Here is a 27,599-nt window from a genome sequence, read left to right as displayed (position 1 = left end):
ATACCCTATAAGGCTAGAACTAAAAATAGTATGACAAAAATAGAGCCCATACACATGAAGTTTCTCACTATATTCTAGGCATTCTTTATGGGAATCAGGTTTCAGGAATTAAAAATGGGCAATGTCAGAGTAGACAGATACCTAAGAACTGATGTGCCAGGCTGGGTAAGGCATCTTCTTCAGACCCAGGGCAATGCAGGAGAAGAAAACAGCCAGCACTGTCTGAGAAGTAGATGAAGGACCAAGTAAAAATCCATGAGTGAGAGGGAGACAGGCGCAGCTTCCCTATGCTAACAGAGGCTCGGGTTTGCTTCCTCAAGGTTACAAATGAGACAATTTCAGTTTGTCTCTTTGAGTCCAAAGACAACTTGACCTGGACTCAAATGAAACATATGTTAAATATATGAACCCAGTCCTCTTTTTAATCAAAGTGACTGTTAAAATGCAATCAAACTGGTTGTTTATGAAACCCCAATCATGAGATGATCTAGAGATTAAAAAACAAGAAAGCATTGATCGAACATATGTAAAGTCAACCTTTCTTCAAGTCTCCTTCTGAAGACACGGACATAAATTATCTCTGACTAACTCCAATATCAGTGAACATATATTGCTTAATAGAGGCAGCAAACTATCAGTTTGCTTTGAGAGGAAAGCTCAACTTGGTAGAGTAAGCAGACCTCTTGCATTCACCACTGAAGCAGCTCTCTGTAGGTCCCATCATGCACCTCTGCTAAGTCATGCCTCATTGCTCTGGACTAGGCACTAGTTGGAACAATGCAGCTGGATGTGGCACCTTGACAAGAAATCTACGCTTGTGCTTTCCAGAGGAGGTGGTTCACATTATCTTGGCTCTAGAATATCCCATATCAACCATTCTTGGTCAAAACTGCCTAAGTATCAACGTTAAAGGTCTACAGCTTAAGTCTTCAAGCTGTGAGGGAACATGGGAAAGTTGGGGCCTGAAATGGTGGATCTGAGAACCTTTCAGAAGTCATAGGGTAGATTCCTTGTATGAAATATTACTTACTTTGGTGGAATGAATGTACTAATTTGAATCATATGGACGTATGTTAGTGGCCTAGAATTTGAGATTACAAGATGGAGAATAGAGGACAAAAGTCCTGACCTGTTAAATATAAAGTCTTCAAGAGAACAGTCCATAACTTTGTGTCTTCTTCTTAAAATTAGGTCACTAGGTATCCCTGCAAAATAATGACCACAAAGTACTGGTTGTGTTACCATTTGACTGAGTGGGTGGGTAGGTTAGTTTTAGGGACATGAACAAATGATCACAAACAGCAGGTTCCCCTCTCCTGTTACTCGTCTTATTACTATTCAACATTCCTGCTTAATACAATTTACTTTTCTTTACTCCTCTAAAAGTAATGGCAGCAGATAAACACTAGGAAGGAATGAAGAACAGTATGTTTTGAAGGTTTTTAAATTACATTTACTCATTTACTTGTAGTGTATATGTGTGTAGTTGTGTGGGCACACACATGACACTGTGTACCTGTGGAGGTCAGAGGACAACTTACAGGAGTTAGTTCTCTCCTCCCACCTTGCCTGTCCTGGGAATTGAACTCAGGTCAGCATTGGGTGGCAGACACCTTTACCCATGGAACCATCCAACTGGCCTATTTTGAACTGTTGAACAGGCCTCTGCCTCAGTATCTGTCCCTGATCTCTACAGAAGGAAACAAACAATGATTTCCCACCACAGGAACTCACAGAGAGGGTGTTGAAGCCACGGGAGACTGAGGTCTTATCTGGTCAAACTTATCCGGTCAAATTTGAAGACAGAAGAGGAGGAAGCTCTAGGGGAGGTCAAATATCAGACTCAACCCCTGCAAACCATGGGAGAGAAGCATAGGTGGAGACACGAGGATAATTCTTGACTCTCCTGTAACTTAACTACTAATAACTGGTTTTGAAGATTTTGATTTTGATATATGTGTGTATGCGTATGTGTGTGCTGGGAATTTATCTCAGCTCCCCAGGATGAGTCACTTCTTAAATAAATAGTTAACTATTGACTGGAAAGGCTTACTAATAAAAAATAATTAAATGAAACATTTTATATTTTAGATGCATTAACCATGGTTAAACAAATACTTAGGAATGGCAGAGATTTTTTTTTTTTTAACTCTGGCATGCAATTTAGTAGAAAGGCTAACTGCTCATGTGGCAACAGTAACGCATCAGTTTTAGGCTGACCATCACAACTGAGATCACTGAAAAGCTTAATCAACTGTAGCCAATTTTGGAAGTAAACAGTAAAATAATTACATCTTACTTAAACAATTTTCAATATTTCTAGGCTATGAAGTTCACCCACCAGCTTTTTTTCCCCAAAATTCTCCTAAAATTTCATGTATTAGCAGAGCAAAACTACATACTCCAAACTTGTGTTATTCAATCAATCCATCCATACGAACTATCTGCTTTACTGGCAGATGAGGAAGACTGAAGTTCCTCTTCACTTGTCAAAGGCCCATGACAGTGAAAAGAGGTGAACATGGAAGTCAGGATTAATACAGATGTGGATTAGCCTTGTGTGAATTCCACACCTGTTCCTGGTGCCGCTGGCCTTCTCAGATCAAAATCACTGCCTGCTTGGAGTAGTTTGGTTTCTTTTTCCTCCCTTTCTATTATAGAGAACCATTTTCCCCAAAGTAAAGGGGATTAGAATTTTTGGTATAAATAACAGAGCCTGAGATGAGGATATAGAGATGATGAGGTACCTACCAAACATGTAAAGGCCCTAGATTAAATCCCTAACACCAGATGCACACACACAGAGAACCAAGTCAACAACAGATTAGCATAAGAAACATATGGCTATGTCAGTTTCTCAAAGGCAGAGGTGGACACACATGTATATTTGTTACTAGGTATTGTCTTAATTTTCAGTAGTTAACTATCACTCAACTTTTTAAAGGAAAACATTAATGAAAATGAAACTGAGAAGAGCTGACATTTCTTTCAGCAGGTACAAAAAGAAACTGTTTAAAGAACAAAAATGTTTGTTGTACCTCTTTCTTCTGTTCAGAAAACCAACTGGAATCTTTGTTTGAACGTTGTGGCACTATATGAAGATCCACAAGGACAGCAAAATTTCCACACTGAAAGAGAAGGGGTGAATATTTATTAATGGCAGAATGTATCTGAAGCTCATGCACAGTAGATAACTACAGAGAATCTCACAAACTCCTCACACAAGAAAACAGCAACAAAATCACTCCTGGATAGAATCTCAGCATGGCTACTAACATTCATAAGTTCATATTTATAGTGGAAATGTTAAGAAGAAACATAGGCTTAACTAGGACAGAAATGACAAATAACTGTCTTTAGACTACATCTTGAAAAGGGCTCACCAGAAATCTTAATGGCAGCTGGAAGGCTGCCAAACAGAGAGAGAAGTTGAACACAGCAATCAATACTAGGTAGACTTCAGAAAAGATCAATTATATACAGAGCCAGGGACATCCTTTCTCTGCCATGGAATAATCCTTCTGTACACTGTGAATATGTATTACTCTCATTGGTTAATAAAAAACTGACTTGCTAGTAGCCAGGAAGGAAGTATAGGCAGGACAACCAAACTAAGGATGCTGGGATAAAGAAAGGTGGAGTCAGAGGAGTTGCCAGCAGACTCAGTGAGATGAACATGCTGTACTGAAAAAAGGTACTAAGCTATGCGGCTGAGTGTAGATAAGAAATATGGGTTAATTTAAATGTAAAAGATAGCCAGTAACAAGCCTGAGCTATTGGCCAAGCATTTATAATTAATATAAGTTTTGGTGTGCTTATTTGGTGAGACAGAAACTTCTGCCTACATTTCTCCTCAGTAGTAAAGAATCTATATAAGCTATTGTCTTTTGACAAGAAATTAGGTTGACCAAAGAGCTTGGACTAGAAATAAATACCCATTAAAAACAAGAAGAAAGAAAACCAGAGAATAAAGAAGGTAGACATTGGATGCCAGTTATCAAAACTAAGGAGAGTTTCAAATATGCTGTGAATTTTCAAAGCTTGTTTTCTTAATCTATTGGCTAGCTCATGCAGAACGTTAAGAGAAAAAAATGAAAATATTGTATGTCTGTATGGTACAATAGTGTAGCTAACTGAGTACTCAAAATATGACTACCATGGCTGAAAAGCTGACATTTTAATTTTATTTAAAGTAAATTTGATAGCCCCATGTAGCTAATGTCTCTACACTGGGCAGCAGGTAGATGGATCTCATGAACAGATGTAGCCAGGCTAGAGAGATGGCTTGGTGGGTAAAGTGTCTGCTATGCAAGCATGAGGACCAGCCCTGAGATGTACCTCAAGTCCCAGTGCTGGGAGGGCAGAGACAAGCAGATTCCAGAAAGCTTATTGGCCAGTCAGTCAAACTGAAATGGCAAGCTCCAGGTTCAATAAGAGACCCTGTCTCAAAAAAGAAAGTGAAGATCAATGCAGGAAGATGCTGACCTCTGGCCTCATGTAGGAACTCATGCAGGGGAACCTGTAGGGGTTCGTGCACAAACACATACACAGAGGCAGTAACTTTACAAATCTTCACACCTCATGAGTCATTTCTGAGATTACCAAGATAACAGTAAACAAACACTGTGGAAAGGAAAGAATGTATAACCAAGACCATAGGTTGGGGATGTCCAAAAGACACAGAGATTCAGTCAATAGACCTGTAGGAAAGTCACTTTTATAAATCTCTAAGAAGGCCTTTAATTTTCCTTTTTACACTTTTGTGAAAACATGATGAAAACAGATTTAACAAATGGTGCTAGAGCATCAGGTACAAACACAAAAAGAAAAATGAAACTCAAGTGGCATCTGCCTTACTACCAGACACAAAATTTATTTTGAGATGGATTACAGACTTAAGCATGAAAACCAAACACTATTAATCTCATCATAAGGGCAGGAAAATAATTCTTATGTATGATCTAGAAAATAAAAAACATTGCAGGAAAAATTGTTGATTAAACTTGATATCGTCAAAAGAAGAAATGTCTGTTCATCAGCAATACCACAAGTGGAATGCTATGTGTACTGCAAACTGGATAAAATATACTCAGAAATACGCATGTCTGACATGAAGGATTGGTATACAAAATGTGGAAACAACTTCTATGGGCTGATAGATGTTCTTAAAATCTAAGCTTAAATACATGGATGACTGCACATGAAAAAGTGTTCAACATCACTGTTCACCTGTCAAATTCAGTTCCCAATCAATAGCTACAGCCACAAAATGCATGAGAAGGAAGTACAAAGACCAATAGTACTTGGCACGGAGGAGATGAAGCAGCCACAGCTTACACACTGGTGGGAATGGAACTGGGCTGAACCACTTTGGCAAATGTTGCCAGTTTCCTACAAGTAGTCATGCACTTACTGTCTAGGCCAACAAGGCCGCCCTACAAGTTTACCTGAGCCTGAGAGCTCTGTTTACACTAACCCAAAATGAAGACAGACTCAAGGCTCATCAACAGGAGAATAATCTAGTTGTATTCTGGTCACACAATGGAATAGCATTCACCAAAATGTTGACACAGCCAAAATAGACTCATCTCAAAAACAGAATGAGCTAAAGAGGCCAGACCAATGGATGCTTACAATATGGCTCCATGACAGGAAGTCCTACAACAGTGAGAGCCATGTGTAGTGAAGTGCCAGGGCAGTTCCTGACAGGCATATGAAGAAGCCAAATGCAGTGACAGGAAGATGCTGGGTCCTGAAGGGGATCTTGGTTGTACACCTAATAGCAGTTCTTCTGTTCTCACCTAGTATAAATAATTGACCACTAATAAATAATTTTAAAATGTAAGTATGAGGTCTGAAACTGTGTGTATATTATATGGCCTCCTATGAGACCAGTATACCGTGGCCATCTAAATGCAACTTAGTATGATGCATCCAGAATTTATTTTAATTAAAGAGATCCAAGAGAATATTAGAAAGCCATAAAAAATATCAGTGTATCACATGGTAAAATTGAGAACTGCTTTGTGAAATGTAGGCTGTGTATGAGTTATGATGAAAGGCTAATTTCTTTTTGTGGGCTGCAGTAAAAAAAAAGTTTGAAAACCATATTCAAGTATATTGTTATGCTTAGAATTTCTTCCAAATTGTTGATTACAGATCTAACCTTTAAGGTGTATGCTGCCACCAGGTGGAGGTCATATGCCACAACTATAAGATATTAGCTGGGGGACAGTAACATTTTCTGTGCCATGTATCTCTCTTTAGCCAACTGAAAAATCTGATAAAATGTACTCAGAATGCTTTTTAAATACATAAAATATAATATATGGGATTAAAAAACTGACTATATTGAAGTAAATTTATCAAAATCTTTAAAAGCGGTCCCCAATGTGTGATACAGTAATAATGTGTGCGTGTTTTGCAGGCAATGATTTGTATCACAAACTGATGACCCAGTGATAACAGCACACTGAAGGCAGTGAAGTACATCTCTGGCATTTTCAGATATCTGCAAGAACTCTAACCACACAGAGCTGTGATTTCTAGTGGCCACAAGCACCCCCCCCCCCAAAAACAAAACACTGTATTGTGAATCCTACAGTCATAATAAAAAGAGGCCTGCCTTTATGAGAACTTGGTCAGAATCGAGCTCCAGCTTCCCCATCTAAGTCCAGTGAAGCTCCCAATGAAACACAAGGTTCAGTTTGGAGTTTTCTCACACCCCAGTCTATGCTTGATTATAGATTAATTAAATTTTTCTTTCTTTAAATAAATAAATCCTCAACTCTTTTTTTTTTTTGAGGGGGGAGGCTGGGGGACAGAAGGAGGGAAGAGGGGATCTTTGAATCTTTGATTGGTGTGTAAAATGAATGAAAATTTTTTCTTAATAAAAAAAAATCCTCAACTCTTACACTGGCATTGCAAGAGAGAACTTTCCTAAGTTTCTGGAAGATTCTGTGCTGGAAGGTTCTCCCCGGACAGCTAGCAAGCCTTCGTTCTCTGTGAAAGAAGCTTAGATATCTACACTAATCAGGAGTATTGTGCCTTCTAAAATTCTCTGCTCTCAAAACTCCACTCTTTTCTCTCATGAGTAACCTGAAGGGAACAAAATTGGATTCTGAGCACTGCAGGAGGCACAGCCTCCCTTTCTCCTCAGCCTTAATTAGGAGGTTGTTTCTACTCTCGGAACAAAAACTCTCCAGTTCTCTTCAGGACAGGAAACATATGAACCATTACTTCTTCCACAAGCCAGAGGCAGTCATTAGAAGTGAATCCAAGGGCTATGAGAAATAGCTCCACATCCCATGCACTGGGTTGTGCATACACAGGCCATGGCTCCCTCACTTTCACCCCTCCATTTAGAGGTGGCAGCCCAAACCCAGGGAGACACCCTGACATTGTCTTTCCCTAGTCCTCTTGAATAAGTCCCTCATCTTGTTTTATTTTTTGGATGAGTTCTCAGACAACCCTCCACTCTTGTTCTACTGTCCATATCATCCCCACTTACTACTCCACTCTTGTTCTACTGTCCATATCATCCCCACTACTCCACTCTTGTTCTACTGTCCATATCATCCCCACTTAGACTACTCCACTCTTGTTCTACTGTCCATATCATCCCCACTTAGACTATCAGAATCTTTCTTAGTATTCCTGATGTACCTGCAATATCATCAACAGGGCACTCCTACCCAAGCCTGGTAGTTCGAGCCTTTCACCTGTCCCCACTGCTGTTGTCCACTGCATGGTGGGCTCCTCCAGCACCCTCCAAGCCTACCACGCATAGCTCTAGGAAGCTTTTCTGAACAGTTTAATCTTCCTCCTCTGGATCAGATATATTTTTTAAAGTGTTCATAGACTTCTGCATTAAATGATTGGTCTGTGGAAGAGACATCCCTGCTAGAACATGAGCTCCAGTAGAAATGGGTCCTTAGGCATGTCAATCCTAAAGCCCTTCTGATTAGCATTCTAGCAGCCCATGAACATGCTTCACACTTAGTAGCAGGAAGAAAGAACACATGACCAAACAAATTACCCTGAGTTTTAGGCACATCATCAAGGAAAGGGCTCAAAAGCCCTTTTTAGGAAAAGGCCACTGCTATTGAGCCCAATGCACTGATAAACTAATACCTTCCTCTCTCTTTCTTCTGTAGAGATAATAACTCTCATCACCAATGGCAACAGTTATTTTTTCAAGGATCCTGAGACTACCTGGCCATAAACTCAATGCCAGACAAGCACATTGGTTATTTCACCTACTGCATTCCTAAGAATGTCAGAGATGTAACGCTATGTTGTGCTTTCTCTCTGAGTCTTCTGAGGGAAATCTTGTCTGCTGACTTTACAAAAGTATAACAAAAGTGAAAATGTTAGCATGTCTCACCATGAAAATCAATACAAGCCACAGAGGTAGAAGGGTGTGCACACTGTCTGAGTCCCTCATCAACAGAGGAGTACAGCCAACATAGTACTGCACACCCTCACGGCACCCACCCCCCATGGTGTTCACCCTAGGACCAGAGGCAACAGAGTGAAGACCCTGCCTGGGAGGTGCTGACTCAGTGAATCCCATAGAAGAGCAAGCTGTGGAGAAAAAACCAACCACAGCATTCAGAGAAAGAGGCCCCATTAGTTCGGTCTCCCAATGCAGACACACAACTCAATGTCAGCACATGATACTAATGGCAGGAAGCCCCAGGCTACAGAGGAGCCCTACAAGGGCAGAGGGAATAAAGGGCCTGGCAGGCTGGGAAGCTCTCCAAAGCAGGACAGAGCATGACAAGCAGTAGAAACCAGAGCCAGGCAGATGTGTTTAAACCCAACTGCACAAAGAAGACACAAGGCAAGGCCATCCTAAGGGGACAAGGGGATCTCTTAGGCATCAGTTTTCCTATGTGTGAAATAAGAGGATCCATCAGATCTTCAAAGAGACTTTCACTCTAAGATCCCACCTCCATGGTTGTCTATATACTTGTTCCCACCTGTACACATAATGTACATTCTTCTGCAACTGTCACCATGGAGACACACACAATATGGCAGCTTGTCCTATCATTCCATCATGGCCCATACAAAGACATTACGAAACCCCACATAATATAAAATGCCAATTACATGGCTAGAAATCACCATAGAACTACAGGAAATGTGGCTGGAGATGGCCAAGGGAAAGAGTTCTGCAAACAATATGACCTTCTCTGTGGTATTCCATGACACACCCGGGCAGGATTAAACTCAGTACTGACACAGCACTTCTTCCTGCCTCTGCTCTAAAGCTTACTGCCGTCAGCAAACACCTAACTATATCCATATCTGTCCCACTCAGAGTACTACATGAATATCTACTTTCTGTTACCTGGGGTTATCAATTCCCAGTACTGAGTATGACACATGGCTGGTAAAGAAGGGGATTTGTGAAATTAGGGAGAGCATCACTGGTGAAAATAGCTCACTGGCTTTGTTGCTCTAGGAGAGACCACTTCCCTTTCTTTCTTTTTTTTTTTCCTTAACATAAATCCAGCTACTCTGAACCTGCTAGAAGAGAAAGTAGGAAGTAGTCTTGAAGGCATTGGCATAGGAGATCATTTCCTAAATATAACACCAGTAGCACAGACACCGAGAGAAACAATCAATCAATGGGACCTCTTGAAACTGAGAAGCTTTTGTAGAGCAAAGGATACAGTCAACAAGGCAAATCGACAACCTACAGAATGGGAAAAGATCTTCACCAACCCCACATCTGACAGAGGACTGATAACCAGAATATATAAGGAACTCAAGAAATTAGACATCACAACGACCTACAGTCCAATTAAGAAATGGGCTATAGAACTAAACAGAGAATTCTCAACAGAGAAAACTCAAATGGCTGAAAGACATTTAAGGAATTGCTCAACATCCCTAATCATCAGGGAAATGCAAATCAAAACAACTCTGAGATACTACCTTACGCCTGTCAGAATGGCTAAGATCAAAAACATTGAAGACACCTTATGCTGGAGAGAACTAGGAGAACTCTCCTCCACTGCTGGTGGGAATGCAAGCTTGTACAACCACTTTGGAAATCAATATGGCACTTTCTTAGAAAATTGGGAATCAATCTCCCCCAAGATCCAGCTATACCACTCTTGGGCATATACCCAAGAAATGCTCAATCATACCACAAGAGCACTTGCTCAGCTATGTTCATATCAGCATTGTTTGTAATAGCCAAAATCTGGAAACAACCTAGATGCCACTTCCCTTTCTTTATATCCTATCCTCAAAACGAGGCTACAGAATCCAGCTCATACTTTACAAGTGAGACTACCTCACATACTCATGGAAATGGGCAACAATACCCACTGGTTAAAGCCAAGGGGCTACTTTCCCACCTTCAAATCAGTCAGTAGAACAAGATGCAAATCTAGGCTTTGTGAACCAGATCTATCAGAGGGATGTTCTTGGGTCAAGTCAACGGATGGCATAATCTTTCAGTTGAAGTTTTTCTAGTTGAAAGGGATGCAGAGAAGGGAGTGGTAAATATGAGACCAAAGGGAGTTGGGAGAAGAGAGCTGCTTTTTCCTACTTGTTCATTGTAGGGCTTCTAACTACATACAGGTCAGGGGTAAGCAATTTTCCAGTCATTCCAAAATTTACAGTAGATTCCTTACTAAGATTGGGGAAAGATTCCAGAGACAAAGAGCAAATCATAAAGAAATGAAGAAAGATGAGGGGAGAGGCAGAGTAAGTGGATTTGATGATAGCTTCTATAAAGAGAAAAGAGTAAGAGGCTGGTTGACGTCCTTTAGCAAACTGTTCCTGGTCTTCTACTCATGAAAGAGAAAGACTTTTGCTTTTTGGCTAGGGTAATGATAGGGCAACTTACAAACAAGGCTTGGGAAGGGACATACCATGATGATGGAAATGAAGCAGTGCCCACTGAAAGTGGTGTTAGTGAAGGGAAGCCTTAACTAGGACATACGCACATAACTAGAAACTCTATTCATCAGTGTGTACAGAGTGCAGTTAAGAACAGGCTTCCAGTCACTCACTGTTTTAGATCCTTTCCCTAGCAATTTCCAAATGTAATCTGTAGCCCTCTGACCTCAGTCACCTGGCCTGTGGCAGATTCAGAGCATGTATAGCAACAAGGGACACAATGGCCTAGGTGTAGGGCAGGTGATGTCAACCTCTCTCCTCCTCTCCAAAGGTAGTATTTGCTTTAAATTCCAGGACACTTTAGTTAGACTCTATATTATCAATTAAAAAAACCTTTACATATATGTAGTACACAAGTATTTACCTATCTATACTAAGATCTAATAAATGCCTCACAATTCTTTTGTAGCTTTACTCTAGCAACACATTGCTTCTTAGAAGAGCAAACAGATGGCTTATAATCATGCCAGATGGCAAAGTGAAAAATATAAATGCTGCTCTTCCACATTTCTGCTGCAGTGAACATGAAAGAAAAGATAACTACCCAGAAATTACTGTGGACTCCTGAGAGTCTCCGAAGGGCTGCAACGCAGGCACCATCCAGCGTTAGCAGCATGCAAGCTGGTCTGGGACATGACCGGGACCAATGATGGCATATGTACCCTGAAGTAGAGGAGTTTGGAAAACAAGAGTTCAGTCCCCTTATATTTCTATCATAGATCTCTCTCTCCCTCTCCCTGCTTCTGTGTGTGTGCGTGTATGTACATATGTGTATGTGTGTATATATGTATATATGTGTGTGTACATTAGAAAACACTCTTTTATACCCTGATGACAAACTAAAAGTTGGGTTAACTTGAGTAGAAGGAATTTATAAAATATTATTATGAGTCAAAGAAAAACCCTCTAAATATTTCCCTAGTGACCAATACCTAGACTGAAAAGTAATTTTGAATGTAAGGCAGTCTTAGAGGGAGGTTTGGGAATGATACAAATGAAGGTGGAAGGTTGGTAGCACAACTTTCTTACCTCCTTGGGTGGAACCAAGTACTTTAACCAAGAACTTGGGGATTTTCAATGATTTTGAGAAATCCCATTTCTTTGGTTAAATACAAAATAATGTAAAGAATACTCCCACAGCATTGTTCTTTTCTTCTACTTCAAAACAACAAAGAATTTGCCAAATAAAGTTAACTAGCACTTAACCCTATCAAGTTGTCATTTAATTTTTTCTGGGGTGGTAAATCTGTTCGAATACTACTCATACACAAGTGTGTGTGTGTGTGTGTGTGTGTGTGTGTGTGTGTGTGTGTGTGTGTGTGTGTACACATGTGTAGACACATACACGTGCATGCATTTTCAAATGGAGTGCCAAGGTTGGCAGGACAAAGACAAGGTTACACATTACTTATACAGAGAAAACAGATTCTAATTATGTGGCTGCAAACTGAGACACAACCTTAGAATAAAGACTTCCCAAGCACATTGAACACAAGAGGTTTGTACTTTTGCAGGGCTCGGGGTCAACAGAGCTAGAGAGGCCACAAAGAGAAATGTGCCAGGTGCATATGTGTCCTTGTCATACTCTTCCTCTTGGTTATCATTTTGGGGGAAGCTCTGTGTGTGTGTGTATAACCTGAAGGGTACTTATCACCACAGCCTTGTCTTGACCACTGGTTCTCAAAGTACCACATTTTCTGTAGCTAGTCTGAGTTGCAAATATGGCATCTCATGCAGATTGCCAGGATGGGGACGAGACTCTGTGTTTTACCAGACTATAGATGATTCTCATGGCTGCTGTAATTTAAGAAAGTCTGCTGTATGTCCCTATGAATCCCCGAAGACGATTCACAGCAATGTCAGTATGATATAAGAAGGATCTGACAAGCTTTCACCACATAATTCAATAGAAGGTGCTAGTTCACTAAAATAAGCAATTCCAAAACGCCTTTAGACACCACAATTTTGTCAAGATTATAAAAAAAAAAAAATTGCTCCTTTAGTTAGTATGAATTGTTGTCTTTAAAAAGAACAATAAAAACATCTCTGGAGGTCAATTGTGATGTGGAGCCAGGGATAAGAACCACAGATGAATGAAATAATGCTTTGTTGAACATCTAAAAAAATCACGTCTGGTTCACTTCCAAGTTTTGATACTAACATGAAATCAACTAGCACAGTACCATTCTCTGAAGTAGGATGATAAAGATGATGAAAATCAAAAAAGCTGTATCATGGCTTGTTGTTGTTTATTTTTGCTTTTTTAAGGGGCCTACCACCCAACTCCCAAATAAGTCACACATGGAAGCTTATTATGACTTATGAATGCCTGGCCTTTGCTTGGCTTGTTTCTTGCCAAGCTTTTCTTAACTTAAAATTATTCCATCTATCGTTTGCCTCCAGGCTTTTCCTTTTCTATTCCTATATACCTTTAAGTTTCTAACTCTGTGGCTCGCTGTGTAGCTGGTTAGCTGGCCCCTGGGTCTTCCTCCATCTCTCACTCCTTCTTCTTACTTTTTCTCCTCCCAGATTACTCCCTTTATATATTCTCTCTGCCTGCCAGCGCTGCCTATCCTTTCTCCTGCCTTGTTATTGGTCATTCAGTTTTTTATTAGACCATCATGTGTTTTAGGCAAGCACAGTAACACAGGTTCACAGAGATAAAACAAATGCAACATAAATAAAAGTAACATACCTTAAAATAACATTCCCCAATAATGGTTGACAAGTAGCAAGGACTAGTAAGGAAAGAACAGAAATGGAATGAAAGGGGGAGAAAGTCTAACCAGTGAGATTTTACAATAGTGCTTGAGTTCTTTAAAGAGTGGGAGTCCCTAGGCTCATGTGAGTCCATTCTAGGAACAGTGGAGTGGGAGTTGGTATTGTAGTGTACTGAGCACTGGTCACGGCACTGAATTCAGAACTGAGTGGTGACACAACATTGCATGTTTCCAAAGGGACAGAATGAGGCATTTCTTGTAATTCTTCATAGATTATGAGGGGGAATCAAGAAGAAAATTCCTATTATTAAAATCAAACCTCATTTTCTTCCTTGAAGGGTTTCTAAACTGCTATGACTACTAGAAAGTAGGGGGCAAAGCACACAGAAATGCCAGTCAGGAACTGGGCAGTGTCCTGTGTCCTTCACAATACACTACTAAAACAGCATCTATTACCAGTGGCCAAGAGCCCTCATTCAATGGTCCAGCTCTTGGATATTCTGTTACTTTACCTCTCAGTGACACCTAACAAAGTAGTTCACTCACTCTGTCCTCTCTTGATGTATGAGACAGCAGTAGCTCGCTTTCCTCGTTCCCTCCCCCCACTTGCTGCTCTTTCCCAGTGTTCTGTGCTAGCTTGTCCCCATCACACCGACCTTGTAAACAGGGGAGTACTTGACAGTCCAATCGTTGGAGCTCTCCTAGCATCACATACTCTCTCTCACAATTCAAGTTTCAGATATTGGGTAGTTGGACAGTTCAAAAGCTGATAGTATCTAATTTAATATTGTTGTTGTTGTTGTTGTTATTTGTAATAGCTTGGATCTCCTCCAACTCCAGATACATACATCTAGTTGCCAATTAATGACCATGTATTTGCACTTAGATATTGAACAAGCAGTTTAACAGATTTAAAACTACACTGTCTATATTTTACTCTGGAATCTGCTCCCACCAGGTTTAGCTGAGCTTGCTTGGCAAATGACAACTGTCTTCTTCCAGTTGTCCAGGTCAAAAACTTGGGATTTAATTTTGATGTGTCTCCTTTTCTCATTTTCCACATCAAATTTGTTAGCAAACCCTAACAATTCTACATTTTGAAGGGTCTGGATGAGGGTGGGAGCTCAACACATACTGACAAAATTAATCTAAAATGATGCAAAGGGTCTCAGTGAATTAAAAGGAATAAGAACCAGAGCAATGGAACAATTGGGTATGGATTAATAGTCAGTAAACAATCAAAGCCACAAGAGGCAGTAGATACATCCACATCTTACAAGAAATGGGAAGTTTTTCCTTGATTTCAGGCTCACTCTGCCTTTTTTAAAAGCACCTTTATTGACCAATATGGTGGAAGACACTGTGAACTGAACATGCTCATAAAATATGTAAATGATGCTAAGTAGAAATGAATAGTGAATATCTCAGGTAGCAAAAACTAGATCTTGTGAGGTAAGGAATCTTAAAATTGCATCACTGTGACTTGGAGGGATGAGATCAATCTAATTAGTTAATGGTTTTTATAAAAATAGACCTTTGTTACATGCTAAGGACAAATATTTGGCCTCTAGAACTCGAAGAGGCCCAGCAGAGCAGTATTCTTAGTCAAGAGTCAGGCTATAAATGGTAGTAAAATGTGGTGATCAAGGATATTAATTTCCTATTAGGCTACTTTGCCATTAGTAGCCAGAAAAAGTGGCAGGATGGCCCTGGCTTTATGCATTTAGTGACTAATTATTATACATTTTCAAACTGAGAGAAACTGTCATACAGTCAAGCAAGAGTGACCTCAAAGAAGCAGCAATACTTAAAATCATGTCACACAATTGAGTAAGAAAAGAAAAATAACCTCCAAACCAAGAAAATAGTCAGAATAAAATAGTAACACGGCTTTTAAAGGTAGATAAATACTCCTTTTCAGTTCTTTGGGGCCTTAAGGATAGAGAACTAGGCAAAGCAGAACAAACACAAGGAGACAGCTATATGTACCATGTAAGGAAGACTAGTAGACCAGAAGGGCTTTCCAGACAGGAAGTGATCTGCCACAGGAAGTGATCGCACCACCCAACCCAGAAGACCAAACTACTGACCCCAAACCCATAAAATTGGATGACTGAATGAATCACCACACTGGTACTATAGAACACAAGCCTTTTTCCTGTGAGAAATGAGGAAAACCACACAGGGGAGGATAGGCTGACTACCCTGCTGTATTTGTATCAGCCACTTCAAACACCCAGGCATGCACCAGTGGTTACTGGCTTTTATGTTTCTAAAATGTGTCTCTAAAGATGCAGGCTTACTAACCTCAAGAGTCAGAGAATGTATCTTCTGAGGGAAATTTTAACAAGGAAAGCATGGGCTTGAGAGTTGCATATATATCCCCTTTCCTAGAAGCCTTTGTATGCAAGTTCCTAAAGCTTGTCTGATTCTCAATCCCCTTATCTGTGAAATAGGGAGCAATAATGACAATGTAGAAAGCGAAGTGTTTACTGATAATAACTATATCATTCAATTGGTTATAAATTGAGAGGAGTTAACAAATAAATGACATCATTCTCACCAGTAACTCAACCAGTGAAGGTAAGAAAAATTGACCTCCACAGCCCAGTATCTTTCTGTGATGATGGGTGGGTTCTTTATCTATAGTATCTTGACTTATGTGTGAAGTGAGGACAAATGAGATTGATTAATTAGCAATTATTTATTAATTTCAAAACTTGCATGCGGCTATTGGCAAGCCATTGGACAGTATAATTATTTCCCCAAAGTGACTCCTTGCTGAAAAATCCTGGTTACATTACTTTAGTGAGAGACTGAAACCACAAACAATATCACGACCTCATAATAGGAAGTGCCCAGTGATATAAGGGGATTCCCATCCCACAGGGAATTCCAGAACAGCCCTCAGCACTGCCTGTGAGGGAAGGAGAGGGACTAACCTGGGAAATTTCTATGAACTTTACCAAAGAAGGTGTTAGCGCCAATAAAAGTTTTAAAGGTATTTTCCTTGTAAATAGAAGGTGAGCCAATAAAAATAATTACTTAGAAGTAGAGGATTAAGATTAAGCTCTCATTCATCTTTCACCCTGCTTTATCAAATCAAAAAGAAAAAAAAAGCCAAATTCCAAGTATGATTCCTAAAGTGACTGCAGTTCCTTGTCTAATCATCCCTTGATTTTGGTGGGAACGACCTTTAAAGTTTGGTGCTGAGTTCCCCTCTCTGTGTGTTCAACTTCTCCCAGCTAGGGAAACAATCTTATAACTACTTTCCACAAAAGGATCAAGAGTTCAAAGGGAATTTTCAATCAATTCCTGCCTAAGGCAGGAAACTGAAATCTAAACGGGACAAACGCGTGTTAGAAAAACAAGGCCAGGGCTCCCGGTCAGAACGAAGTTTTTCCTCCTCTGGCCCATTTTTAGAGAACTACAAAGAGGAATAAAGGGAGGTAGTTAATTGGTCACAGGACTTGTTGAGAGCCACCTCGACTTTCCTTTTCTAATTGACTGCTGGGAATAACACCCTCTTCAAGGAATGCTCAAAGGAGAAACATGCTGGGACAAGAGACCCCTGATGAAATGGCTTCACAAGCCACAGATCATTAATTAAGAATATTGAGAGAGAGAGGTTGAAAGCTTAGCTGAACTGAGTGGGAGGGACAACTCAGTATCAGCTGCCACCTACATATTAGCAATTAAGCCTTATAAAGGTTCTCAGTGGAAACTTACATCTCCCAGGCATCCTCCTCTTGGTAAGTGAAGAGTCTCCTGAGGCCACTGAACTCTGAAGAATACAGCATTCACTTTGGAGGAATGGTTACAAAATCGACTGTAAGATACTCCTGATTCTCAGGACCTGATCAATGGCTCCATGTCTCCATGGCTTAAAATACTGTTCCTCTAGCTTCCAAGAGTCTAAGAGTCACTGAAGATTGCTAAGGCTTGCCCTGAAGGGGGAGGGAGAACTGAGAATTGGTACTTCTAACAGGATTCCAGTAACCTTATGCAGCTGGGGGCCACACTCTGATAATCAATAACCTATGACAGTGGTGCGTGTCCCTGGACACACATAGAGATCACCTGCATGATCTCACCATTCATTCCTGGAGATGTTTCCTTGGTTGTTTATCTTTCTTTTCTTAGAAACCAAAACACAATGAGCATTTTGCACTGGTATTACCCCATGTATTCATTCCAATGCTGCCTGGGCTTCCCTGCCGACTCGCTGAGTAGAACAACTGGAGATACGGGGAACATGATAAATCTGTGCTCCTTTCAAACAGTGAGTGATGAACTCTGACCTGAGACTTCTAGAAGCTGAGCAGCAGGTAAGGACTCCAAAACATCCAAAATCTTCTGAGGTCCCTCCTGGATCTAGTCCCTGTGCAGCACACCCCTTTCCTTCTTTCGAGATCATAGTCCCTCCTCCTGACTCCTCTTAGCTGGAATTCTGCTTCTATCCTTCCCTCATTGCTTCTGCCTGAACACGGCTAGTACAGAAGTATTCTCATGAAATCAAGTTCTATGGTGCCTGTTTCTAATTTAACTGACAGAGGGACTAAATATTTTTCAGTGGTGGGGGAAAAAAGCAGCTAAATTATTTTTGGTATGTGCTTTCTGATTAACTCTGCCTTGGGCACTGGCCCTTAATAGAAAATCTTTGCCCCATCCTCAACTCCTCATCTTAAGGAAGCAGCAGGTTTTGTATGCCATACGTTGGCACCTATTGATGAAATGTGACAGTGCAGATTACCTCCCAATAATATAGTTAAAGGAAGATTCTAAAACTTTATTTAGGTTCTAAATTATGGGGGTAATTTTGCCCCCAATATACAGTTTTACTCCCACACACCATGTCTGGAAACATTTAGGGCTGCCACAACTGGCATCTAGTGGGCAGACAACAAGAGCTGCTGAGCATTCGACATGGCACAGGCCAGCCCCCACTACAAAAGATCATCTCGTTTATCCTGTCATTAGTGCCCACGTAAAGAAGCCCACGTAGAAGCTCCCACATGGAGCTGGCTGACTTCTCAGAGCTGGAGAATGTATAAGGATCAGAGGCTAGGAGGAGGAAGCAAAAGAGGGCAAATGGTCCAGAGTCAATGGAGTAAGAGCTTGGGTTGCTGTTCATCCTCTTAATGCCTAGAGCAAAGAAAAGATCTTCTAAGCCTCTGCCTTGACAGAGGTTATTGGTGAGGATTTTCATGGGGACACCATGTAACATGTTAGGAAAACTACTGTAGCCCGTGATTCACCAGCCCAACAACTGACAGACTACACCACTCCATAAAGCATTATTTACATCACTACTCACTTTTAACAATGAAGGAAGGAAAGAAGAACTGAATGAGGAGATACATTATAACAGATACTTTAGAAATGGACTATATTATGATAGTAACACCAATGTTCTTCCAGAATAACTGACCACTTTTATTTTAGGTAATTTATATAGAGCTCTATGTATAGGGATAGATGGAATATTATCTAAGGATTCTTCCATGCAACATAATTAATTTCACAATATGATTCATGGCATTAGATGCATTTCCTCTTGCTATTAAATTCCTAGAAAAATTTACCAATTAATTAATTAATTAATTAATTGTCAATATCAAATTGATCCAGCTGAAAAGATGAACATTATTGTCTTTATATCCTAATAAAATGAATAAGCGGGGCTGGAGAGATGGCTCAGAGGTTAAGAGCACCGACTGCTCTTCCAGGGGTCCTGAGTTCAATTCCCAGCAACCACAAGTTGGCTCACAACCATCTGTAATGAGATCTGGTGCCCTCTTCTGGTCATACATGCTGTATACAAAATAAATAAATAAATCTTAAAAAAAAAAAGAATAAGCATGATGGCTAGCTCTTATCTGTACTAGCCTTCAAGTTTAAGTGTCAAGTAGCTACTTAATGGGATAACTAAAACTCTCTATTTTAAAAGGGTTACATTAAAGAATTACTTAAATGCCTCGTAAAACATTATTTCCCTTATAAATGTTCACTATGGTTCCTCTATATGGCAAAGTCCATTCATTCACCTGAAAGTTATCTAACTTCTCTACTGGGAGGGAAAGAGAAGATGCCAAAACTAAAAAGAAAAGAATCAACTGCAGGGCCTGTTCTTGGAGTACTTATCCCACAAACAAGCATTGAAATCTCATATTCTCTCTGCCCCTTCCCAGTAGAGTCAGTTATTTCAGGGTAGTCAAAGTTTTACCATGTAACATGAAGTAATCTCTGAATTATAAAGCACATAAATATGTCACCAAGAAATAACAAGATACCCCTATGAACATGATTGTTTATCCCAGGCCCATAATATTCTCTACACTAATGCCTTCAGAGATATTAGATACTAAAACTGATTCAAGCCATATTCATTGCAATTGCTGCCATTATCAATGATGCAGATTCACATATGTGTTAGTAATGAAGCACACAGACTGGCTTTCTTAAGCAGAGAAGAAAAGCAAAAAAAAAAAAAAAAAAAAAAAATCACCAAAGAGAAAGTGGCTAAATGTAGAAAATGATAGGGATGTTCAAGGTAGTCCCCATAACCAAAAGTGTAAGTAAGGTTAGACTCTCACAGGGTTCTAAGGTCTGTGTATACATTATACTGTTTGAAGCAAACATTCATTTCATTATAGGGATTTGTGCCACCTGGCAGAGAACAACTGATTAAAGTGAAAACCGAGGTGAAAAATTCCTTCCTTGTAAAAACTCAGTGCATTTGTAGCATTAGCCCCTTACCAGAAGAGGGTAATGGTGGCCGTGCTGGCACTCCTCAGAGCACAAAGTTACCTGCCATGAAGGTAGCGCCTGCCACAGGACACAGACCTCATAAACACCTCCAGGAGCTGCTGGTTTCTAAGGGTCATGCATACAAAGACATAGGACTCTTCTTCTCTCTTGGATAAGTGAACAGCTGTCTAGAGGATCAAGCTCTTTCAGTATGTGTCCACCTCAAGAAACAGAAGCGCTATCCATTTGCAACCCACCTTCCACATGTTAATGCTGGCTCCACGCTCCATACTCCATACTCCATACTATTTTAAAAGCTGCTCTGAAGACCTTGTGGAGGAACTATTACAGGACATGTTTGCAAGCTACAGATACCATTCTAAACACAAACTAAGTTTCCCTGAAGTACTCTAGCTTTTCAGGCTTCTATGGGGGAGTCTCTGGGCTCCATCCTAGCTGCTTTTTCTTCTTGACTAGTGTTTCCAATTTCACATTCATAAATAGGCTGTTTGTAGCTCAGGGTCTTCCACCTTGCCAGAAGCAAAGACATTTCTAATCTCCTCTCTCATTGGACAAACCAGTTGTCCTGCTGTGCAGGCTCACTCAGCACCTGCTTTGCAAACACACTCATCTCTAAGGAAGGAAAGGGATTGTTTTCAGTTTACATTTCAGGCCTAAGTCAATAGTGAATAGGTAGGTAGAGGGGCAGAGGGCACAGGATAAAGAACATGAAGAATGCATAGGGTTACATCATTCTCTCAAGAAAACTTCTATATTCATACCTTCATTTTTCAACTTGCCTAAAACTACATTACCCACCCACCCCCATCTGCTTCCTCTCCAATTCTAGCTCAATGATACCATGGCTCTCTTCTAAGACCTGACACTCCCTTTTCCAGAAGCCACATACAACCCCCATCCTGGAGTCTCCACCTATAGTCCAAGCCATCACTCTGTCTTGCTTGGTCCCCTGCCTGCATCAGTCTTCTGTAATCCCTCCCTCACCTCACCTTCAGTCTATTCCCAGAGGGATTGAACAGTGGTAAGCCTTGACCCCAACCCCTACTCCACTAGAAGAATTTTGAGGGACTTTCTACAGTTCTCAGAGAAAAGACTAACTCGGTGAGAAGCTAACCAAACATCTCAGTTTGCCCAACTCAGCCACAGTTTATGTACCACTATCAGGATAACCATTGATAGCCAGCCTCTTCTCTCCACAATCTGCCTCAGTTCTTATGACAGCTACGTGGTCTGCTGTGAGCTGTACCCTGCCAGATGCCCCCGCCTCATAGAACTCTAGTGTCCCTGCACTCGGCAGTGCTCCGTCTCTGCTGGCCACTATTCACTTATTCATTTGTTATTCACTGATCATACACCAGCCCCATGTCAGAAGGCAAGTATAAAGCAGAAGACAGACCTTGGTTCTGATGAAAGGCACTTCCCACCTTGCCTCCACCACTTCCCTGTGGGTTTGACCCAAGGATTTCTGCATTTGGGGCTTGTGTTTTCTTCATAGAAACCTGCTACTACATACCAAGGTGAGACTCCCTTTATCTAGCTGGCAGCTTCATGATTCTCCTTTTCAAACACTGATTCAATACTTCAAATTCTCCAGCTGCTGTATGGTTGGTCGGCTAGCCAGATCCTTCCAAGAGGTGATAAGTTCTGCATTTAGTATTGTTATCTGTTGATGCTCCAAAGCAGCTTTGGAAGTCTGAGAGAAGGTACTCACAAGGTACCGTAGAAAGGAGAGGGACAGCAGATCTGCTCCCCACCTTGGGGCCAACTCTCCTTCCTGGTCCTCGTACAGCTCAGGTGGTACTCCATCAGCCCGACATTGGCTCGTGTTCCCTCTTATCCTCCAAGGCACAGGGCTGCTCTGGGGATCTGGCAGTAAAGAGAAACCACCTCTCCCCTCCATCACCTCACTGTCACTCTCCTTTACACCCAGTATGACACCTCTTCTTACTCCCTGAAAGGCACTAAAGGAAGACTCAGCTGAGAAACTATACCCAAAGGCAATGTGAGCATCTAACAAAACATTTCAAGGCCAAGAGATGCTCTACTTGAATACCATCAAGCTATCCAGAAGAAGCAAGTCAAACATTTCCTGGACTGAACAACTGTAACACTGTTGTGACTTAGCTCCAACTCTCCCCATTACACAGTGGGTCTCTGCTGTATCTGCACAAATAAAAGGCCCATTTAGACAGCATCCCCAAATAGGGTTCTGAAATACTGAGTTTCTCCTTGACAGAAATCTACTGGCTTATAAAGGTCCATTTTTCTTCAGATTCTATTCATAACATTAAAATCTCCCAGTCCAAACTTTAGCTTGAGTACAAACAACACAAGGCTGTGAGCCCTCATTCAGAGGGTTTAGTTTCTGTGGTGGGTACTTTGCCTAAACATATGTCTATGTGGCACTTGTGTGCCTGTTGCCACCGAGGCCCAACTGGGCATCTGCTCTTCTGGAACTGATGATGCAATTAGTTGTGAGCTTCCATGTGGGTGCTGAGTACTGAACCCAGATCCCCAGGAAGAGCAGACATTTCTGCAGCTCCTCAAGATGGTTATTTTTGTAACCATCCTATGCCACCAAGGAGTCTGGGGTAACGTGCAAACTAGACAAGCGTCATTTTTACAAAGTAAGTTATAAGGAGAACACGTTTTCCCATACAGCTGCACCATGATACCATGTGGCATTGTCCACATGGAGAAGAGATCCCCCTCTCTCCCTCAACTCAACTTTCTAAACTAAGGGCCCTCCATGCAACTGGTATATAAAGGTGCTAATACCAATTTCTTTATAATTAACTGGTATATACAATTACATATACTTTTAGTATTCATCACGGTGTTATATATAAGCACTGAGAAATGATTAAATCAGGCTTATTAAAATATTAATCTCCTCTCACACTTTTCTTTATAGAAATCACAAGCATTTCATTATGCTTGTGCATGTGTGCATGTGTTTGTGTCTATGTCTCAGTATGTGTGTGCCCATGTGTCTATGTGTGTATATTGTATGTGTGTGCATGGGTGTGTGTGTGTGTGTGTGTGTGTGTGTCTATGTGCCTGTGTTTCTGTGTGAGTGCATTTACATGAGGATGTATGTATCTGTGTGTACATGTACGCATCCGTTTGTATGTGTGCATGGATTTGTGTCTGGTGTGTGTGTGTGTGTGTATGTGTGTGTGTGTGTGTGTGTGTGTGTAAGTGTATGTATGTCATGTATGTGTCTGCATATGTATATGGGTCTCCATGTTTTAGTTACTATTCTATTACTGTGAAGAGACACCATGAAAGCTCTTAATTGGGGGCTTGCTTACAGTATCAGAGGGTTAGTCCATTATTACGATGGCGGGAAGCAGATATAAAAGAAAGCATTTAATTGGGGGCTTGCTTACAATTTCAGAGGGTTAGTCCATTATTATCATGGCGGGAGGCAGACAGGCATGGCACTGGAGCAGTAGCTGAGAACTTTACATTGTGATCCACAAGCAGCAGGCGGGGGTGGTGAATGGGGTGAGGGTAGACTTTTGAAACCTCAAAGTCCGCCCCCAGTGACAAAAGGCTCCAACAAGGCCACAGCTACTCCATCAAGGCCACATCTCCTAATACTTACCTAACAGCTCAACAACTGGGGACTGAACATGCAAATAAATGTCTACGGGGGCATTCTCATTCAAACCATCACAGTGACAGAACAGACACACAAACACACACACTGTATATGTAGCCCTGGAGACTGAATGCAGTGTTTCCTACATGCTAGGCAAGTACTCTGCAAATCAGAGACATCCCCAAACCTGATTAGGGTTATCATTATTATCATCATCATTATTATTATTATTAAATAAACTAAACATAGATAAATGCTGTTTTCCCACACCACAGTGGACCATTTAAGCCTCCTTTCTCACTTAGGAAAGTCACACCTTCAGGGACCACACGTCAGTCAAATACAGAAATGTCTGAACAGCCCAGAACAAGAAAGGCAAATCTTGCCAGAAAGCGCAAAGAAAACAATGTTTGGGGTATAATGTCACAAGAATCAAGTGAAAAGTAGGGCCTCAGTAATGATCTTCTACAAACTATGCATGAGAGCTCAGTGAACAGCACAGAAGGGCAGACGCAAAGCTGCTCCTCTGAAACAGCATCTTGCTTCTCATGCCTCTGTCCGAAGCTTCCTCTGCTAGAACCTTGCCTCCCAGATCCCCGGGGCAGAGCCTCCTTGGCTTTCAACTGCAATGTTCCACTGCAGAGTTCAGAGTTTGTCTGATTTTGGAATATTTGCAGACCTTGCCAGCTGAACTTCACTAATCCCCAAACCCCAAATCCAAGTCTCCTGAATTATAATGTCAACACAGAAACGTTTCTGATTTCAGACATACAGATCTGGCAACACTCAATCTGTATCTGAAATGGCCTTGCTTTGTGCACTGTCTTATGCTACCTTCAAGAGCCCAAAGGCCTTTGTGGTCTTTCAAACTGTGTTCCCAGGCTGAGAATTATTCCTGGCACACAGGAAAGAAGAGCTCCAGTTTATTAAGTAAGGTTCCACTTTTTAAGAGAAATATGAGAAACATAAGAGCAGCAGACAACTAAACCACTTGCCATCACGTGTCAGATCAAGGAGGCAAAATCAAACAGGCCTGCAGAAGACAGGTCATATATAATGCGAGTCTGCATGATATGTCTTAAACTCTACCCACTGAAAACAGAGAATACACAGCTTCTCAACAGCACGGGAAACTATCTATGCACCAAACTAAACCAGCTTTCCAAGTGACCCTGACCTGTAAGGCAGTGCAGACAGGAGGCAGGACTGAGGGCCTGATCCTTTAACCGAGTGGTTTTCAACCTTCCTAATGCTAGGACCCTTTAATACAGTACTTCAGGTTGTGGCGACCCCGAACCATAAAATAACTTTGTTGCTACTTCATAACGGTAATTTTGCTGTTATGAATCTGTAATGTGGATATCTGATATGAGACCCAAGAAGCATTGCTCTAACAGGACACAGCACCCAGGTGGAGGGCATCTGATCCCAAAACAAGCTGCTCAGCTAGTCAGGTCTGTCTACTGCATCACTCAGTCCTTGATTCTGCTCAGCAGACCATCCATGGGCAGTCTACCTCAGGAGATGATCTGAGGAACAAATGAGAACTGGAAAGTTTGTGTAAAGGTGAGGATTCCAGCAGGGTGTGACGGTGCACATCTGTAGGACCAGCTACGCAAGAAGTTGAGAGCATCTCTTGAGCCTAGGACTTTGAAACCAGGCTGTGCAACATAATGTATAACAAACAGCCTTGCTTTAAAATGAGGGTGGAGTGGGAAGAGGACTTCACACACACACATTCCAGTGCATGTGTGCGATCTGCTCATCAGGATCTGCCACTTACACTTTTATGGAGAGTTGAGCTGCCGCAGGGAATTAAAACCCACTTTCAAAAAAGATTTGCCTTTATACCAAAGCAGTTATTTTCTCTTTGTAATCCAAACTATTTTTAAAGAAAGATGAGAAAATGTCTCTATACCAAACCTTTATGCTCATGCTATAAATAATGTGCAAGTCAGTTGTTTCTCCAAGGCAGATTCAAATTCCCATTTTAATCAAAACTGATTTTGAAATGTATTTCTTGGTTTACATGTAGCCAAGGAACTTCTCACCATGTGAGCCCTCAGACTCCTTCATGGAAGCAGCACACTTTCCAAACTCCAAACATGAATAACCACTGGTAATTATTTTCTTCTATCCTCTGATGCTCTTAACTTCATCAAAGTTTAATAGCATGGTGGTAATTTCAGAGAGAAACCAAAACTAAAAGCCACAAAGCAGCCATGGTACTATGTTTACTGACTTTCCAAATGTGTTAACAGACTTCACAAGGAAAAAAGCTCAAAGATTCACTGAACTATGTAAACACACAAACTCATACCAGAAACATAAAGATTAACCAGTAACATGAAAGTAGGAGCCAGTGTGTGACTGTACTTCAGTCTCCAAAGTTTCACTGCTGGGACTACATTCCATTACTTTGAGAAGGGTGACACAGGTAAGCCTTTTTATGGTATTCATGCTTCCAAAAAGTCTTTATTTATCCTATTATACAACTCTACATCATTCTTCTAGTCTTTACAAATAGGAGTCCTTTTCATTATTACTTGATGTGCTATGAAGGTAGTATCCTCTGTTCACAGAATGGGTTCCCAAAACTGTGGTGAGGACTAGGCTTTTGTCTGAGTGCTGTCTGGGAAGCCAACTTCACTACAGACAGAATTAGAATCTGCACACACAGCCAGCTCTGCTGCTCAGCGCCCAACTCCCACTCTGTGGATGGGACCTCTGCAGACTGAACATGGTCTTGGATTCTGTCATTAACACAGAAATGAAACAATTGCCAGACTAAGGGCAGAGACTCAAAGGGCTTCCCGAACTCATGAAATTCTCTTGGCATAGAGATTATTGCTAATTTTGGCTTGTGCTCGTTTATATCCAGGGGGACTAGAATGAAAAGAACATTTTATTGATAGCAATTATGGCAAGAAAGTCAGTGAATTTTCCATGATTTTGGTGTTCTTCCTTTCTTAGAGACACTGGGATTATTAAGAAAAAGTGAGAGATGACGGTGATCACCCTGAACATAGATTTTTATCTCTTCTATAATATGGCTAAAGAGCAGAAAGTAAAATTAAATTATAAAAAGAAAATACCTCCTAATAGTTAGACAGGAAATTTCCATTTCATAAGCACTATTCTTAAAACAGCACTTTCCAAAGCGTTAAAGCAGAAGCAAACCAGGAATATGCTTTTGGATTGCTGGACACCATCCGAAATTTATTAAAAGCCAAATCCTGAGCCGGGCGTTGGTGGCGCACGCCTTTAATCCCAGCACTCGGGAGGCAGAGGCAGGCGGATCTCTGTGAGTTCGAGGCCAGCCTGGGCTACCAAGTGAGTTCCAGGAAAAGGCGCAAAGCTACACAGAGAAACCCTGTCTCGAAAAACCAAAAAAAAAAAAAAAAAAAAAAAAAAAGCCAAATCCTGAAAACAAATAGACTAAAACTCCCTCTAAACAAGCCATGAATGTATCAAAGTGTTTCTTTCCAAGCATAGGTTAAAATGAAATAATAAATGTTAGTCACATGAATAAAGGAAACTCTGGGTTTTCTCTACAGCCTCATGTGGGCTTCATTTAG

At 40.9% G+C, this 27,599-nt stretch overlaps 1 protein-coding gene across 9 annotated transcripts in view; it reads right to left on the bottom strand.

The window, feature by feature from the left end:
• Positions 1–27,599, bottom strand: part of Slx4ip (SLX4 interacting protein) — a 189,698-nt gene that overhangs the window by 72,779 nt on the left and 89,320 nt on the right. For 8 of the 9 annotated variants that reach the window (XM_076570721.1, XM_042276330.2, XM_042276331.2 and 5 more), the window contains one exon: positions 3,039–3,128. In XM_076570721.1, the coding sequence (XP_076426836.1) occupies positions 3,039–3,128 (90 nt within the window). Of the gene's footprint in view, positions 1–141; positions 223–3,038; positions 3,129–27,599 lie in introns of all 9 variants that reach the window. The other variant, XM_076570724.1, reaches the window with a different exon arrangement.

The sequence above is a fragment of the Peromyscus maniculatus genome, chromosome 4 (assembly GCF_049852395.1).
Source record: "Peromyscus maniculatus bairdii isolate BWxNUB_F1_BW_parent chromosome 4, HU_Pman_BW_mat_3.1, whole genome shotgun sequence".
NCBI lineage: Eukaryota > Metazoa > Chordata > Mammalia > Rodentia > Cricetidae > Peromyscus > Peromyscus maniculatus.
Note: the sequence above shows the minus strand (reverse complement) of the source record. Positions and strands in the feature narration are given on the sequence as shown.